This window comes from Cyprinus carpio, chromosome B4 (genome assembly GCF_018340385.1).
Source record: "Cyprinus carpio isolate SPL01 chromosome B4, ASM1834038v1, whole genome shotgun sequence".
Taxonomy (NCBI): domain Eukaryota; kingdom Metazoa; phylum Chordata; class Actinopteri; order Cypriniformes; family Cyprinidae; genus Cyprinus; species Cyprinus carpio.
This window is the reverse complement of record NC_056600.1, coordinates 26,523,536-26,541,320: the sequence shown is the minus strand read 5'-3', so window position 1 is coordinate 26,541,320 and position 17,785 is coordinate 26,523,536. Positions and strand designations below refer to the sequence as shown.

The 17,785-nt window shown below is 37.5% G+C and overlaps 1 protein-coding gene across 3 annotated transcripts; it reads left to right on the top strand.

Annotated features, from left to right (window-relative positions):
• Nucleotides 1-3,442: 3,442 nt before the first annotated feature.
• On the top strand, nucleotides 3,443-10,800 carry LOC109113420 (gastrula zinc finger protein XlCGF7.1-like). Of its 3 annotated transcripts, none has more exons than XM_042722878.1 (4): nucleotides 3,443-3,574; nucleotides 4,469-4,609; nucleotides 9,361-10,065; nucleotides 10,490-10,800. In XM_042722878.1, the coding sequence occupies exons 2-3, from the start codon at nucleotides 4,525-4,527 to the stop codon at nucleotides 10,044-10,046; spliced, it is 771 nt and encodes a 256-aa protein (XP_042578812.1). In that variant the 5' UTR covers nucleotides 3,443-3,574; nucleotides 4,469-4,524; the 3' UTR covers nucleotides 10,047-10,065; nucleotides 10,490-10,800. The 3 variants fall into 3 exon arrangements, with proteins under 3 accessions (XP_042578812.1, XP_042578814.1, XP_042578813.1); XM_042722880.1 differs by lacking the exon at nucleotides 3,443-3,574 and adding an exon at nucleotides 3,908-4,069; XM_042722879.1 differs by lacking the exon at nucleotides 3,443-3,574 and adding an exon at nucleotides 4,080-4,280.
• Nucleotides 10,801-17,785: the final 6,985 nt, after the last annotated feature.

Below are 17,785 nucleotides of genomic sequence, written 5' to 3'. Positions count from 1 at the left end.
CATTACCTAAAGATCTTTCACTTTCCTCTTCACTTCCTACATCCATACTCCCTTCACTATCCCCCCACTCAAACCTCTCTGCTCCATTCACAGTTCCTTTCCGACTTCTCGCTGAAGCTTCTGCCATCGACCCCCTCACACAAGAGTGTCTGCCCATGTGACGTCACATCACCAGACCAAAATAAAAGTCTCTGTAGCAAAAATCATAACTTTCCATTAGAAAACAAATAGGATAGGATGGTCTAAAAGAACGATTTGCGATGCTATCGAAAGCTCAAAACTATCAATACAGTCTTATATCTGAATGTAACTGTGAAGTGCTTTCAATTCATAATAAATTACATAGTATTTATGATATTCTCACTCAAGGATAAAGTCCAGTATCTTGGTCTTCAAATTAAAGAATTGAGAAGAACTTTAAAATTCAGGTACAAGTCAATTCTGTGACAAGTGACCAATTTTGAGCTCTCAAAGTGCACTAGATTGATGAATTTAGCTTTAAAATGTACATAAATAAAAAAATAATAATCCAGAGGCACCTAGAGGGACTGAGGTCCACCCAACGCAGTCTTACAAAATCATCTAGGAACTTAAATGCTTAAATAATGGAATGTTAGTTAACCATAAGTTAAGATAGCTATAAGCACTGTAAATGTGCTATCTTTTTAAAATTAACACTATAATAGGACTTGGGACAGTTAGAACAGTTACTTACTGATATCAGCTGCAACAGAAATCTTTACAAAAACGCAGAGTAAAATATGCAGACATAAAGACAAAATTAGGATTTAATTTTACATTTCTCAAACAAACCCGTGTCAACTAATCAACTAAAGATAGCAAAGACACTGAATGTTCCTAGAGACACTGTCAGAAGCAAAGTTCACAAGTTCAAACCTAAAGGAACGACGGTTACACTACCTGGACATGGCAGAAAAAGGAAGCTATCAACAGCTCCAGTACGTTCAGAAAGATTCCATTTGCAGCTGTTTACTATGTCTTGTTGTACAAGGACGTGGACTTGGAGGTTTTTGCAGTAAATAAGCAGTAATGGATTTAGCTGGCATTGCAGCAAAAGCAGTCAAATTTTTTAAATACCACTGAATTGACTCTTTGCAAGAGCTTGATTGACATGTGATCTGACCAATCATAATGCAGAGAGTAGATTACTGGTGGGACTTGAACTTCAAAAAGGGCATGTACTGACATCTTTCTACGGTTGAAACAAGATACCTTCTGATGTTCACTCATGTTTATTTGCTATAACTAGTAAAGAAGAAGAGATGATCGGTTAACATGCTTTCTTTATATCTTTCATTAGATGTTTATACTGGAGCGCAGAACTGTAAGGACCTCACAGTGTTCTCAATACTCAAAGCTGAATCAAGTAAAAATTAAGCTGTCAAAATATGAAGGCAAAAGTATAGTTTGGAAAGAAACCTTGAGAGAATGGCAATGTCAGGGAATAAGCTAAAGGAAGACTTTTGTATGCCATTCAGAATAAGATTGGTGTGGTATAGAGTTGGCGAGGAACTAGGAGAGAAGAAATAGTGATGACGAGATTAAGAGTAGGACACAGTAATTTGAATAGTATGCACTGACCTATAATAGAGAACTGGATTGCTCATGACGTCATAAAAGTGAAGCCACCGTGCCACCATATTGGTATTCCCTAGTATGCAGATACATTCTATCGAATGAATAGGAATGCATCCTACAGGTTTTGGGAGTATTGTCAGGTATTAGAAACCATAGAACATGTTTTTTAAGTTGCAGAAGATATGAAGAACAAAGGAGAAATATTTTAGAAGAATAAAGAAGAATTGTGTTGTCGTGGACAGGAATAAAAGATATACTGCAAAGTGGTGTAAATGGAAAAGGCAGAAGAAATATTTGTAATTTACTAATTAAAATGGATTGGATGAGTTGAATACTTTGATTGAGAAAAATAAGCCGGAGGAAATAAACTGGAGTAACGTTGCACAAAACATAATCCAGAAGGTGGTGGTAAAACAACGTTTTTTGATGCAAGCCACATTTAACCCTCTAAGAGGTGTATAGTGATTTAGATCCTTAGTCCACACTCCAAATCAGTGGGTGGCGGTAATGCACCCGAAAGCTGTTTGCCAACCGAAGAAGAGTCTGACGACATGACCTCAAAAGACAAAAATCTAACATACCTGGGAAATTATCGACCAATTGCTTTAATATCAAACTTATGTAAATTAATGGAAAAGATCATACTTCATAGATTATTTTATGAGTTAGAAAAGAAGGTTAAATTATGTAAATATCAGAGTGGATTTAGAGGTAAAAGATCAACAATGGATTGCATTAAAGTTGAGTGACGAAATAGAGAAGGCAATAAAAATGAAAGAAATTATGGCAGTAGTATATTTTGATATAGAAAAAGCTTATGACACAATATGGAGAGAAGGGTTGTTAAACCATCAAGGATAGGAATAGATGGTAAAATGTATAATAGGTTATCAGTTTTTATTTGAATGAACATTTATAGTACAAATAGGAGCGTTTCAGTCATCAGTTTTTAAGGCAGAAAATGGTTTTCCACAAGGAAGTGTAGTGAGTCCAATACTTTTTAACATTATGAATAATGATATTTTTGTCAATTTGGGATATGGTGTGGGATGTGCATTATATGCTGATGATGGTGCTATTTGGAAGAGGTCAAAATGTAATCCAAGTGATTTCAAGTATGCAAACAGCTATTAAAAAGGTGGAAATATGGAGTATGGAATGGAGTTTTTAAATGTCAACAAATAAATCATGTTATATGTTGTTCAGTAGGAAAAAAATAAGTTTTTAAAGATATTGAACTACTATATCCATATATCCATAACTAAATGATTAACATCTAAACTGTCAGTTTATACTGTTGAAATGGTTGCTATCATAATAGGACTAACATGGGTAGAGGAAGTAAGACCAGACAGAGTAGTGGTAATAACTGGAATACATGAGACTGGTCTATGTGGGAATTGTGGGGAGAAAGAAACAGTGGAGCATGTAATTTATTATTGTACAAGGTATGTTGAAGAAAGAAAGGAATTAATATCATATTTAAACAAAAAAGGTAAGGTTAATAGGGATTTGGAATACTTATTAGGATAGAGAAGGATACAGGATATTAATAAAATACATATATACTACTGGGTTAAGTGAAAGGATTTAAATATTGAATGTGGATGCTCTATTCTGTTCTGGATCTTTAGGAGACCACGGATTTAGTCTGGAGGAGCTGAACATGCAGCGCCAGGTGGATCCTGGGGAGAAGGAATGGGATGGAGCATAGAATCATTTCAGTAGGAATATTTGTGTATATATGTGTGTAAGATTTTTTTTATAAATAAACCTTGACTGCATAACAGCAACAGTAATGCACCTTTTCGTTGTGTGCCAGCCGCCAAGAAAAACTCCAGAAAGAAGAAGAAGAAGAACAGCAACAGTAGGTGGCGATATGCACACAGGATGTAACACGCCAAAAAAACGGAAGAGGAAGACGTCACAGGACCGCGCCGTGTTCCTGCATCTGTTGTGATTCGGCTGAAGAAAGGTTTGTTGTTTTACGCATTTAAATAATTAAAATCGACGCAGACTGGTCGGTTTTTACAAGACCCGTTAGATGAATTACTCTATTATTGCGAATAACATGACAGCGCTTTATCCAACATCAATGAATGCTATTTTCCGAGTAAAGCGCATTCACACGCGGCTAAAGATGCGTCTCTTTATAATCGTGAATCAGTTTAACATGCACAAGAGTTCAGTCTGTGCAAGTAGTGATGAGAAAAAAAGAAACTGTATCGAATGTCACACCAGTGAAAATACAGTGAAACACACACGGGTGTAATAAAGGTTCTTCTTTTAAGAAATCAAAAACATTCCTCATCAAATCACTCTTAAGAGTCGGTTCTTTTAGTGAATCACAAACGCGTGTGAAGATGGAGCAGCTTCTCAGTTAAATCTGCTTCGTCGTGTGTGACTTTATGAACCAAGAACTTCTGAGATCTGTGGTCTGTAGCACGAAGCCGGTTTGTTTTCACCCAGGGTAAGTTCGTGTTTAGTTTGAGCAAACTCTGAGTTTTGGGTTCAAGAAGGTGGGTTGGTTTTGACTCACGCTACACAGCTACCCTGCTCCGGATCAGGTTCTATTCTGGGTTAGAGATCGCAAACCCAAACTGGACCAATCAGCTGTGAGCAAAGTCACATATCCGATGCAATGAAAACATCCCTGTATCTCTCACTACAAATTAAAGCAGGTGATAGTCAAAGAATTTTAGAGACTAAATTGCCCGACTTTTATTAGGTTTGTGTTTTAAGTGTTTGTATGATTTGTGTTCTTTTGTTCAACTGTGGCACTAGTTTTGAGTGTTTTTTTTGGCTAATCAGGCCATTAACTCTCACTCTGACTGGAGAGATTTACTTCGGATTTATTTATTTTTTCCAGACACAGAAATATTCCCAGTGAGGCGACCGAGATCCATGTGACACGCTGTTATAAAGATGACGTTTATTAAAGTGGAGAGTGAAGACCTGAAGATCGAAGAAGCGTTCAGAGTCAAACAAGAAGATACTGAGGAACAAACGGGTTGGTTTTCATCCTCAAAACTGAACTCAGTCAGTTGATCCTTATTAAAATGTCCCGCTCTACAGAATTATACTTTTATAATGAGTGTCCTAATTAAAGAGCAGGTCATATGGTATTTTAAAAAGTGTCCTAATATTGTGTTGGAGTCCCCTACAACAGGTTTAAATGCATATTTCTGTGGTATCCTTGAAGACAGCGTCTTCTCAACATCATGTAAACACACTAACTAGCGGAAGTGTTTGTGGGCAGGTCAGACTCGAATCAGACAGGTTCGTATTTCGCGGGCAGGCGGGGATTATGCAAATGTGTTACTCAGTGACATATACTGGTACCAGGCAAAAGATTCGAAAATATGACGACTTATTAAGGTGATTCAGAACCGACTCTCTTTTGAGAGACAATATCTTTATTATCGTGCACCTTTTTTGATTAACAACTGTGCAGATTGTTTTCATTTAAGGATAGCTACGTTATAAACTGCAAAACAGTGTTAATTTTGACAGGCATTTTTGATTTAGTCTTAGTCTTTATCTTGAGATGAAAATGCCTAATAGTCTTAGTCACATTTGAGTCATTTGAGTCTTTCATAGTTTTAGTCTAGTTTGTCAACTTTTAGTCATTATTTTTAGTCATTATTTTAGTCAAACTGCAGTTACCAACATTTATTTTGGTAGCTATTTTATTTTATTTTTTTCCACTTTATTTATGATTTTTGACAGCTTACAATAACATAGCACAATGAAATTTCTCTCTGCTGTGCTTTTTTTCCAAACAACAACAACTAAAACCCCAACATGAAAAACAACGTAATTAGACATTTAAGGTTAGAAAATTAAGCAGTTTAAATACCATTAAACCAGTTAGAGTACATCTCATCTTCTCCATATTTAAAAACCTCATAATGTTAGCGATCCATTGGTCATGTGTTGGGGGATGTTCCTGTTTCCACCTTAAGAGTATAAGACACCGTGCAAGCAAAGAGGCAAAAGCTATAGCATTTGAATAGTGTTTAGTTAAAGAAATGTTAGAGGGTACCACCCCAAAAAGTGCAGTCAAAACGGAGGGAGTAAAATTAACTCTATACACCTCAGAAAAAGTGTTGAATATAGATGTCCAATATTTATTGAGATTAGCACATGTCCAGAAGGTATGCAAAAGTGAACCAATATCTGCTTTACAGCGATTACACATTGGATCACTTTCTGGATAAAACTTAGCCAACTCCTCCTTAGAAATATGCAAACGATAAAGGACCTTAAATTGAAGGAGTCCATGTCTGGCGCAAATAGAGGATGAATGCACCCTCTTCTTGGTAGCTATTTTATATGTAGTTTTCAAACAAAAATAGTCATTAATTCTTCTCTCTTTAGACCAAATCAGTTAAGTTGAGCGCTGAGAACTGATCGTGCGCTGGATATGGAGCGTGCACGAGAGAGAACACTTCTGTCAGCGCCATTCCGCCTATCCCCTCTTCACTAACTTTGTTAATCGACAACAAATTGTGACTCCTGGGAAAAACGGGACGTCTGGTCACCTTATCCCTACCTCTTCGGGTGCTGAGGCCATTGTTTCAGATCGCTAGTTCGTGTTTTGGTAGTCTATCCATCCACTGTGGCTGCCATACTGAGACTATGCGAATGCCCCTTATACGATTGCAATCCAATGACAAGGACGCACATTTTGAAGGACAAGACAGTAGCCTATAGGATGTATTTTGAATATCCGGTAGTCCTCAAATAACATTATAGTCCTGTCTCGTCCTATTAACAAAGACACTGCATACATTTTGTCATAGTTTTTATCATCATATATTAGGTTTAGCTCGTCAACGTCTCATCTTAGTCACAGAAAAAATGTTTGTTAACGAATATTTTTCGTTCTCGTCTTTGTTGATGAAATTAACATTGCTGCAAAAGAGATATTTTTCAAAAACTCATATGACCTGCTCTTTAAAGCACATTTATTTGAAATGGAGTGGGTCGTCCCATGTGGACAGACCAGGGATCGGCAACCTTAGTGTTTTATTTTTCTGGTAAACCACTGTGCCAATTAGGGCTGCACAATATTGAAAAAAAACTCACATTGCGATATTTTGTTTTTGTTTTATGCTATTTGTGATATATATTAAAAAACATCACCAAATGACTTGAATAGCTCTATTTGGAAAAAAATAATCAATGATTGGGGTGGTTTTGTAGGTGAGTGACTCAGCACAGAAAATAAACAAATTAGAAGCATAGGTAAATATAATAGAACAAATATACAAGTGAAATAAACAGTGCTTTATATTTTTTGCTTGTTTAGCCATAAGCAACCGTGTTCACAAGGATACTTGCTGAGACATGAATTTTGACAATTTTGTGCATGCGTCTCATTTCAGGCACAAATAGACGTGGAAATGAATGGAGTTCAGTGTTCACGTGTATCTGCGTGGCTCTCACTGTGTCTACACCAGATGCGAGCGGCGCAACAGAATACTATACAACCCATTATAATCAGTGACACTGTCTTGACTACACTGGATGTGGCACGACATGACAAATCCCCGACAGTGAACTGATGCCTTGTTCTATTTATGACATAGTACTAACACAAAGTTCAAATGATTTGCAAAAGTCGCGTTCAGTGTAGACGGACTTTAGCTGTTGACAGCCTGTGACATGACTACTGTTGCAAATGAGACTATAAAGAGGCACCTGTAGAACATGGGAGCTTTCACCACCAGGGTAGCTCTCCGAGAACTAATTTTCACTCTGGGCCATTTGGTTGCATTCACACCTGCAGTAGGAACTCTAATGAAGCGTTCACACCAGACGCGAATAGAGCGTCTGGCGCGAGTGATTTCAATGTTAAGTCAATGCAAAGACGCGAATAGACAACCTGCGGCACGTTTTGTGCGAATGGGCGGCGCGAATTTGGCGCGAATTGTGTTTTTGGGGTTTTTGAGGGGGGGTTGGAATGTGTTGATTTGTCTGAATTTTGGTGAAATTTAGCGATTCGTTAGCTTGTTATGGTAGTGACGTGATTACGGTATAGTGTAATGAGAATGCAGCAACGAGACAGGGATTCCTTTTGGAGGCTAGCTCCATTTATCATTTGAAAACAAGAAAACTATAACAATCTAAACTTGAACAAAAAAAAATATATATTGAAAATGATGAAAGATTTACAAGAGTTAAGTATGAAAAAAGATAGCAATATTTACAAGAGAGGTTGAAAAGATTATTTACAATATATAAAGGTTGTAAATCAAAAGAAAATTTCACATGCCACTCTTCCCTCTTCCAATCAAGAACCTTTTATTCCTGCATGTAAATAGTTTACACACACATGTGTATATATGTGTATATATATGTGTGTGTGTGTGTGTGTATATATATATATATATATATTTTTTTTTTTTTTTTTTGTGTGTGTGTTATATAAAACATATCAATAGATTAATTGAATAAAGACCAAAGATTAGATTTAGCCCAAATGAATTATATTTTATCTTGAACCACTAAAGAGACATCAGAGCCAGCGGCAAATGTCCGAAGGACTAGCCGAGTTGAGAGTGCTCTAGGCGGATACATGAGCACTGAGTTCCCGCTGATCGCATGGAGCTCGTCTCCGAAATCGGCGAAACACATTTTTTAAATAGACACTGTTTTTATAAATAAACCGCATATTTGAGTTTAAACCAACTACATTCTCGCCTGAAATACTTTTAAAACTACATTTCATGACACAGTAATATTTTTAAAATTATCCGAATAAAAATGGTGGTTGAAATAACAATGCTGCGTGAACTCAACTGGCAGAAGCCCCTCCCATGACGCGAATTCGCGTCTGTTGTGAAGTTAATTTCATGCACGAATGAAGCGAATAAACACAAAATGTTCAAGCGTCCAACTACGCCCGAATAGCGTGATTTATTTGCGCAAGTCACGTCTGGTGTGAATGCACAGTAAGCAGCTGAAAGCAGTTTCATGTAAGCACAGCATTTACAAACATTTGAATCTGACATTTAAACTAATTCTGCTTGACTTGAGGGGGTTAAATGCCTGGTTTTGCGTTATACTCGTAGTAATAAGTTTCACCCAAGCTTGACTCTTCTCTTGATGAATGAGAGTTGAGCGCCTGCATTCGGGTCCCGCAACACCATAGCAGTAATAAAGGCATTTTGAAGCGAATCGATGCATTTTTGTACGAAATATATACATATTAAGAACTTTATAAACCGTAATCTCTAGCTTCCATTAACGTGTACATCGGAGTGGCATTCCAGCAGATGATGTAGTCATCGAATATATGAATAGAAATTAACAGAACATGAGCAGCTGTGACGACCGTTTTGTAACTAGGATAAACTGTAGCAAAATGTGGTTTGTTGCCTTTTGTTCATGAATATTCTTAAAGGGATAGTTCACCCAAAAAAAAAATTCTGTTATTAATCACTCACCCACATGCCACACGCAAGACATTCGCTCCTCTTCGGAACACAAATTAAGATGAAATCCGAGGACTTTCTGATCCTCCATAGACAGCAATGTAACTAAAATGATTTCAGGCCCAAAAACATAGTAAGTAGTAACATCGTTAAAACAGCCCATGTGACGTCAGTGGTTAAGCTGTAATTTTACTAATTGTTATGCAGCAATTTGTTTTGTAGCATAATATTAGTTTTGACATTTTATCTTAGTTTTGATGTCTGTTGCTTTAAGCCATCAAACTGCCATTGACTTGTTTTTGTCTTTTTTTCACTTTAGACATGATGGCACTGAAAGTAGAGAATGAAGAACTGAAAGAAATAGAAGAGGAAAGTCAATATGAGAGACATGTTTTCATGGCTGTAGAAAAATCCATACCGACTGAAACAAATTCGTTTGAAGACTCTGAATCTAACAGTTGCCATCAGTGTGGAAAGAGTTTCTCACTTAAAGGAAACCTTAAAGAGCACATGAAAATTCACACTGGAGAGAAGCCTTTCACATGCCAACAGTGTGGAAAGAGTTTCACTAAAAAGGGAAACCATAAAGAGCACATGAAGATTCACACCGGAGAGAAGCTTTTCACATGCCAACAGTGTGGAAAGAGTTTCGTTAAAAAAGGAAATCTTAAAGATCACATGTACATTCACACTGTAGTGAAGCCATTCACATGTGACAAGTGTGGAATGGGTTTCAAATATGCAGAAAGCCTTAGTAACCACATGCGAAGAATACATTCAAGAGATAATTGTTTTATATGTAATCAGTGTGGAGAGAATTTCGGTAGTAAAGTAAGCCTCTACAGTCATGTAAGACTTCACACTAAAGAGAAGCAGTTTATCTGTCCACTGTGTGGGGATACTTTCTTACAAAATGGAAATCTGAAGTCACACTTGAGAGTTCATGCTGCAGAGAAGACTTTCCCATCAGTGTGGAAAGCGTTTCAGACAGAAAACAACCCTTGATTCACGCATGAAAAGACAGGTGAGAGTCCCTACACTTCCAGACTGTAAGGGATCCACAGAAATGATATTCACTACTTTTTTTCATGCATTGCCTGCAGACATGATTAGTAAACAATGGAATTAATTGGTGATTATTTTCATTATCGACCAACAGTTTTGTCTTGCTTTGAGGCATGAGTATCAACTGAGTATCATTAGCATAACATAGAGAGCTCTAATGATAATGTCCCTCAGGGACAGCATAGGAGAAAAACAGAGGACCAAATACAGAGTCTTGTGGCACTCCATACTTGTTTGTTGTAACATCTATTTGTAACAGAAAATATTATCTAAAATAACACTGTTTTTATGCATAATCTTGGGTTTGATGTTTTAACACTTTTGCCTTGGTCTTGATGTCTATTAAACTGCTGTTAACTTTATATTTGTCTTTTTCACTTTAGATCTGATGGTTCTGAAAGAGAATCAATAGCTGGAAGAAACAGAAGAGAAAGATCCATATGAGAGACATGATTTCATAGCTGTAGAAAAATCCATACAGATGAAACAAACGAGACCAAATCTAACACTAACTTCACCTGCCATCAATGTGGACCGTTTCAATCAAAAACATAACCGTAAAATCCACATCCAGATTTCACACTGGACAGAAGCCTTTCACATGTGGTCAGTGTGGAAAGGGTTTCAAACAAAGTAAACCTTAAGTCCAATAAAGTGCAGTGGCGGCTCGGAGGCACACTAATTGTATTGGTCTGGGATCCCTGCTGATTATTATTATTATTGCTTAACCGCTTTAAAATGGCTTTTTGGTTGCTTTTAGTCAGAAAATGTAAAGAAACCGACACACATACAACAACATAATATAATTTCACTTACCTGGCCTATTACTCGAAGCAAACATCCATCCCTTCTTAAAAGTCTGTTAAAAGAGAGCTGCCTGTTGTGCCATTAAATTAAGCCGATAGCTGTATTCTATGTCCGGCTTAGACGTGTTTTCCCTTTTTTTTTAAATTTGTATATGTACTGTTTGAATGACAGCTTGGTAAATCTGTTGGCGATCAAATATTCAGTAACGCTGCTCATCATAAGTACTTGGTGCCTTACCAGTGCAGCGCGAGACGTTCAAACTAATATCACGTAATTTACGTCTCTATGATAATTGGTTGATATACCAGAAGGGACGCTTGCCTCCTCTACGAGGTTTCTTTTCTCAACACTCATCAGCACTGAAAGTGAACACTCGATGCTGATTGGCTATTTTTATTTATTTTTTTAAAACGGAGACACGAGAGCTCAGCTCTCCCCGGCCTCCCTCTCCCCTTCTCTATCACCTAGCAGTTGTAATTATATCAGCAGATTCGGCACATTAGCGATAGAGATGCACTTTCCAACTTCAGTAACATTTTATGGTATTACAAACAAAAAAAAACACATTCTGAGACATGAACTGAAATTAATTTCACCTCAAAATTTTAAGGAGGCTACGCCTCCCCTGACGAGCCGCCACTGATAAAGAGAGAAAACACTCTCAACATGAGAGTTCACACTGTAGCGAAGCCTTTTTATTTGCAGACAGTGGGAACAGCTTCTCACACAAAGGAAGCTTTAAGTTGCACACAAGGCTTCACACTTGAGAGAATACTTCCATGTGTCTTCAGTGTGAGAAGAGTTTCAAATATGACAGAGACCTGAAACTTCATTTTTAAACACACTGGAAAGAAATTGCAGTGCTCTGAGAGTGGAAAGAGGATTAAAAAGAGGAGCAATTAATACAAAAATCATCCATGCATTCAATGTGGAGGAAGGCAGTTTAATTGTGGTTAGTGTATTAAAAAAAATTATTTTGCTATAACACTTAAGGCCAGTTCACATTAGGCCAGTTCTCAGACAAACCAAGACAAACTGCATGTTCAGTCAGTGAAAATAAGCTCCACCAGACACTAACAGGGTTAACACAATGATCAGGCAAAACCCGACAAAGTGTCTGTCGGTGCAGTGTGAATTGTGAACAGATGCACCTGATTTAATTTAGGAAAATTATGCATATGTGAGACAACGCGTTCTTCCTGCGGAAAAATATTTAAATGGCTCCGCAGTTTAAAATGGCACCAGAAAAATGTATCTATGTAAAAGCAAGGCTATATTTCCACCAAAGCTGAATGTGGTCGAAATCTGATTGTCCAACCTCATAACGGTTTGCTCTTTTTTTTTTGTCTTGTATATATGAACCTGTGGCTGCACCTGACTATCTGCTTTGCTGTAGTTTAGATGTTGTCAAACTTTTTTTGTCCCAAGACACACCTTTGTGATTGTGAATTTTTTTAACTTTGCAACTTTTTACATTTTCGAATCTTGAAAGCTTATATCTAAAAAAAAAGCATAATTAAACTATTTCTATCTTTCTGAGACAATGTTGCAGTGTAAATTAAATTTTATAAATAAAAGGACATAAGTAAAATAAATGTTGTTGTGCAGTGTTTGATTCATCTTTAGTGAAAGCACATATATATATTTATTTCTGGTCGACCAGTAGTCGCAAATTTTAAGAATTAGTCGACTAATAGCATGTTTATTAATAAACTATTTAAAACATAATAATGAACCTTTAATTGCCAACATAGCCTAATAAGCACTCAAGCAGACCCATAAAGCTTGCCACAGTGCACCGGCAGAAGTAATGATTTATGAATGTATCGGGGAAAAACAGTGAGGAGGCTGCATTAACATTTTAATCATTTATTGATAAACTAGTGCTTTCTTTGTTTTCAGTTTAAGACATGGATGTGCATGTTTCATACGGATTACATAATCTGAGAATATTTGTTTTCCTTTTAAGTTGGTTCAGTTGAAAGTAGACATTTTTTATGTCTGTAAGGCAAACATACAGTTCTGTTCTCAAGTTCAGAGACCAAGACGGCAGAAAGTGCATCCTGTTGCTTTCATTATTTTACAAAAGTAAAGGTTTTGTTGTTATTGTTAGTGCACCCAAATAAATGTAGAGTCTTTACAGATTTAAATGATGTATTACTCGTATCTGTATGACCAAAAAATGAGGGAGTATTTTACAACTCCAATTCCAGAGAAGTTGGGACATTTTGTAAAATGCAATAAAATCAAGAATCTGTGATTTGTTCATTCTCTTTAACTTTTATTTCATTAATAAAAGTACAAAGAAAAGATTTCTAAAGTTTTCACTGACCAACATAAATTTATTTTGTAAATATGAACAAATTTTGATTTTGATGGCTGCAACACACTCCAAAAAAGTTGGGAAGGGGGCACATTTAACATTGTGTCACATTGTATCAACCTTGTATCAACATTGTATGGCAAATTTAAATTTGTGTCACATTGTATCAACCTTGTATCACCATTGTATCAACCTTCCTTCCTTTTATTGTTTGGGAATTGAGGATACTAATTGGAAATGTTCGATGCCTTTGTCCAGTCGTGGTATTGAAGCTTGAGAACTGTACAGATTTCACAAGCTGAGCAACCCTTCTGTGAGTCCGACTCTCGTCGACTCTCTAAACATTGTATCAACCTTCTTCCTTTTATTGTTTGACTGGTCATTGGTACATTTTCAAAATGTTTGACACAACAAGTCTCAGAAGCACATTCGTCGTCTGTCTCTACGAATACACGACACAACAGTCTGAATGCACTCTGCACATGCACGCTGACATCATGCAGAGCCGGCATTGTCTTGATCTAATAACTATGGACATCCCATTAAAGACATCATCTTTATAGCAGTTTGTTTCTCTGTACAATCCCAATATATGCCTCCATGTCAATGGTACTTTCACATATATGCCAGTCACCCATGCTGTTTGCACTGCTGCACCCCCATACCATGACAGACGTTTGCTTTTGCTTCTGTCACTGATGAAAGTCCCTTTGGTCTTTTGGACTGAGAATTCGAAATCCATTTTTCCTGGAAACAAGTTGAAATGTGGACTGATCTGAATACAGCACACATTTTCACTGTCTTTTTGACTATCTGAGATGATCTCTGGCCCAGAGAACCTTGCAGCATCGCTATATTTAACACTGCATCATGATGGTTTCTAATGCAATGCCATCTGAGTTCTCAAAGGTCAAGCACATTCAACTGAGATTTCCTACCTTGCCCTACATGTACAGTACTGTGATTTCTCTGGATTCCCTGCATCTTTTCACAATATTATGTATGGTACTTGGTGAAAGACCTAAATTCTTTGCATTTTTGTTTGACATTTCTCTCCTGAAATTTGGCACAAAGTGGTGAGCCATGATCCAGCTTTGATTGCAAAGACTGAAATGCTCCTTTTATACCCAAACATGATACCTTGACCTATTACCAGTTCACCTGGTTACTGTGACCTGTTTCAAAACAGTTTACCATGGATATTCTATAACATTTTTATTTTTATTTTGCCTCTGTCCCAACTTTTTTGGAACGTGTTTCAGCCGTCAAAAACAAAATTTGTTCATATTTACACAATACATTTACGTTGGTCTGTGAAATCTTTGGAAATATTTTCTTTGTACTTTTGTCAATTAAATAAAATTTAAAGAGAATTAACAAATCACAGATTCTTGATTTTACTGCATTTTACAAAATGTCCTAACTTCTCTGGAATTGGGGTTGTAAGAGCAAGTGACCGCACATGCAGTGACCATGCTACTGTTCATCTTCCACACTCTGCAATGACACTTGAACATTTTCTAGGTTAACATTAGATTGAGCGGCCATGTAAAGTTGCTGCTACTATATATATTTTATATATATATTTCAGATGATAAGCCATATTTAAGTGATCATTTGGATGTCCCGCCCAATGTACTGTATTACCACAAAGACCACCAGGTAATGATCTGTCACGGACTGCTTGTTCAGCATGTGGAATTTTTTATAATTTTTTTTCTGCGACTAAGTGTACAATAAAATTTTGGTTGACCAAGCCTCTTCTAATCACCTAATGGTTAGTTGACTATTAGGGGGCAGCCCTAATAGTTTCTTTAAGTTTCTTAATTCATTTAGACATGATAAAGAAGGTTTCAGTGTTCTTATTATAATTGGAGCTACAAAATCTAAAATATCTCTACAAGAGCTGTTAAAAACACTAACGCCTCTATGGAGAAGTCAGATTGTTGGCTAGTGTTAAAAGGAGAATTAGAAGCAGTTGTGGGGAAGTCGTGGCCTAGTGGTAAGAGAGTTTGTCTCCTAAACCTACGGTTGTGGGTTCGAGTCTCAGGCCGGCAATACCACGACTGAGGTGCCCTTGAGCAAGGCAACAAACCCCCAACTGCTCCCCAGGCGCCGCAGCACAAATGGCTGCCCACTGCTCCGGGTGTGTGTTCACAGTGTGTGTGTGTGTTCACTGCTGTGTGTATGCACTTTGGATGGGTTAAATGCAGAGCATGAATTCTGAGTATGGGTCACCATACTTGGCTGTATGTAACGTCACTTTATATAGCGCTTTAAACAAAAAAGATTGCGTCAAAGCAACCGAACAACATTAATTAGGAAAACAGTGTCAATAATGCAAAATGACAGTTAAAGGCAGTTCATCATTGCATTCAATGATGTCATCATGCAGTTCAGTTCAGTTTAAATAGTCTCTGTGCAATCATTTGCAATCAAGTCAACGATATTGCTGTAAATGAAGTGTCCCCAACTAAGCAAGCCAGAGGCGACAGCAGCAAGGAACCAAAACTCCATCGATGACAGAATGGAGACAAAACCTTGGGAGAAACCAGGCTCAGTTGGGGGGCCAGTTCTCCTCTGACTAGACGAAACCAGCAGTTCAATTCCAGGCTGCAGCAAAGTCAGATTGTGCAGAAGAATCATCTGTTTCCTGTGGTCTTGTCCCGACGGTCGTCTGAGAAAGGGTCTTTACTGGGGATCTGTCTCTGGGGCTCTAGTTGTCCTGGTCTCTGCTGTCTTTCAGGGCTGTAGAGGTCCTTTCTAGGTGCTGATCCACCATCTGGTCTGGATACATACTGGATCCGGGTGACTGCAGTGACCCTCTGACTTGGATACAGACTGGATCTGGTGGCTATGGTGACCTCGGAATAAGACAGAAACAGACTAATATGAGCGTAGATGCCATTCTTCTAATGATGTAGCAAGTACATCGGGTGTTATGGGAAGTGTTCCCGGTGCGGGTTTACCTAATTAATGCAGCCTAAAAATCCTTTAACGGATTTGGATATTAGAAGCATATTAGTGTGTTATGTGTAAGCCAGGTTAAAGAGATAGGTCTTTAATCTAGATTTAAACTGCAAGAGTGTGTCTGCCTCCCGAACAATGGTAGGTAGGTTATTCCAGGGTTTAGGCTTTAAATAGGAAAAGGATCTGATGCCTGCAATTGATTTTGATATTTTAGGTATTCTCAAATTGCCAGAGTTTTGAGAATGCAGCGGACATTGAGGACTATAATGTAACAAGAGCTCATTCACATACTGAGGTGCTAAACCATTCAGGGCTTTATAAGTAATAATCAAGATTTTAAAATCTATACAATGTTTGATAGGGAGCCAGTGCAGTGTTGACAGGACCGGGCTAGTATGGTCATACTTCCTGGTTCTAGTAAGAACTCTAGCTGGTACATTTTGGACTAACTGGAGTTTGTTTACTAAGCGTGCAGCACAACCACCCAATAGAGCATTACAATAGTCTAACCTTGAGGTCATAAACGCATGGATTAACATTTCTGCATTTGACATTGAGAGCATAGGCTGTAATTTAGATATATTTTTGAGATGGAAAAATGCAGTTTTATAAATGCTAGAAACGTGGCTTTCTAAGGAAAGATTGCTATCAAATAGCACACCTAGGTTCCTTACTGATGACGAAGAATTGACAGAGCAGCCATCAAGTCTTAGACAGCGTTCTAGGTTATTACATGCAGAGCTTTTAGGTCCTATAATTAACACCTCTGTTTTTTTCAGAATTTAGCAGTAAGAAATTACTCGTCATCCAGTTTTTTTATATCGACTATGCATTCCGTTAGTTTTTCAAATTGGTATGTTTCGCCGGGCTGCGTAGAAATATAGAGCTGAGTATCATCAGCATAACAGTGAAAGCTAACACCGTGTTTCATGATGATATCTCCCAAGGGTAACATTTAAAGCGTGAAGAGTAACGGCCCTAGTATTGAGCCTTGAGGTACTCCATACTGCACTTGTGATCGATATGATACCTCTTCATTCACTGCTACGAATTGATGGCGGTCATATAAGTACGATTTAAACCATGCTAATGCACTTCCATTAATGCCAACAAAGTGTTCTAGTCTATGCAAAAGAATAGTGTGGTCAATAGTGTCGAACGCAGCATTAAGATCCAATAGCACTAATAGAGAGATACAACCACGATCAGATGGTAAGAGCAGGTCATTTGTAACTCTAAGGAGAGCAGTCTCAGTACTATGATACGGTCTAAATCCTGACTGGAAATCCTCTGAGATACCATTTTTCTCTAAGAAGGAATGTAATTGTGAGGATACTACCTTTTCTAGTATCTTGGACAGAAAAGGGAGATTCGAGATCTGTCTATAATTAACTAGTTCTTTGGGGTCAAGTTGTGTTTTTTTAACGAGAGGCTTAATAACAGCCAGTTTGAAGGTTTTGGGGACATATCCTAATAACAATGAGGAATTAATAATAGTCAGACGAGGATCTATGACTTCTGGAAGCACCTCTTTTAGGAGCTTAGATGGAATAGGGTCTAACATACATGTTGTTGGTTT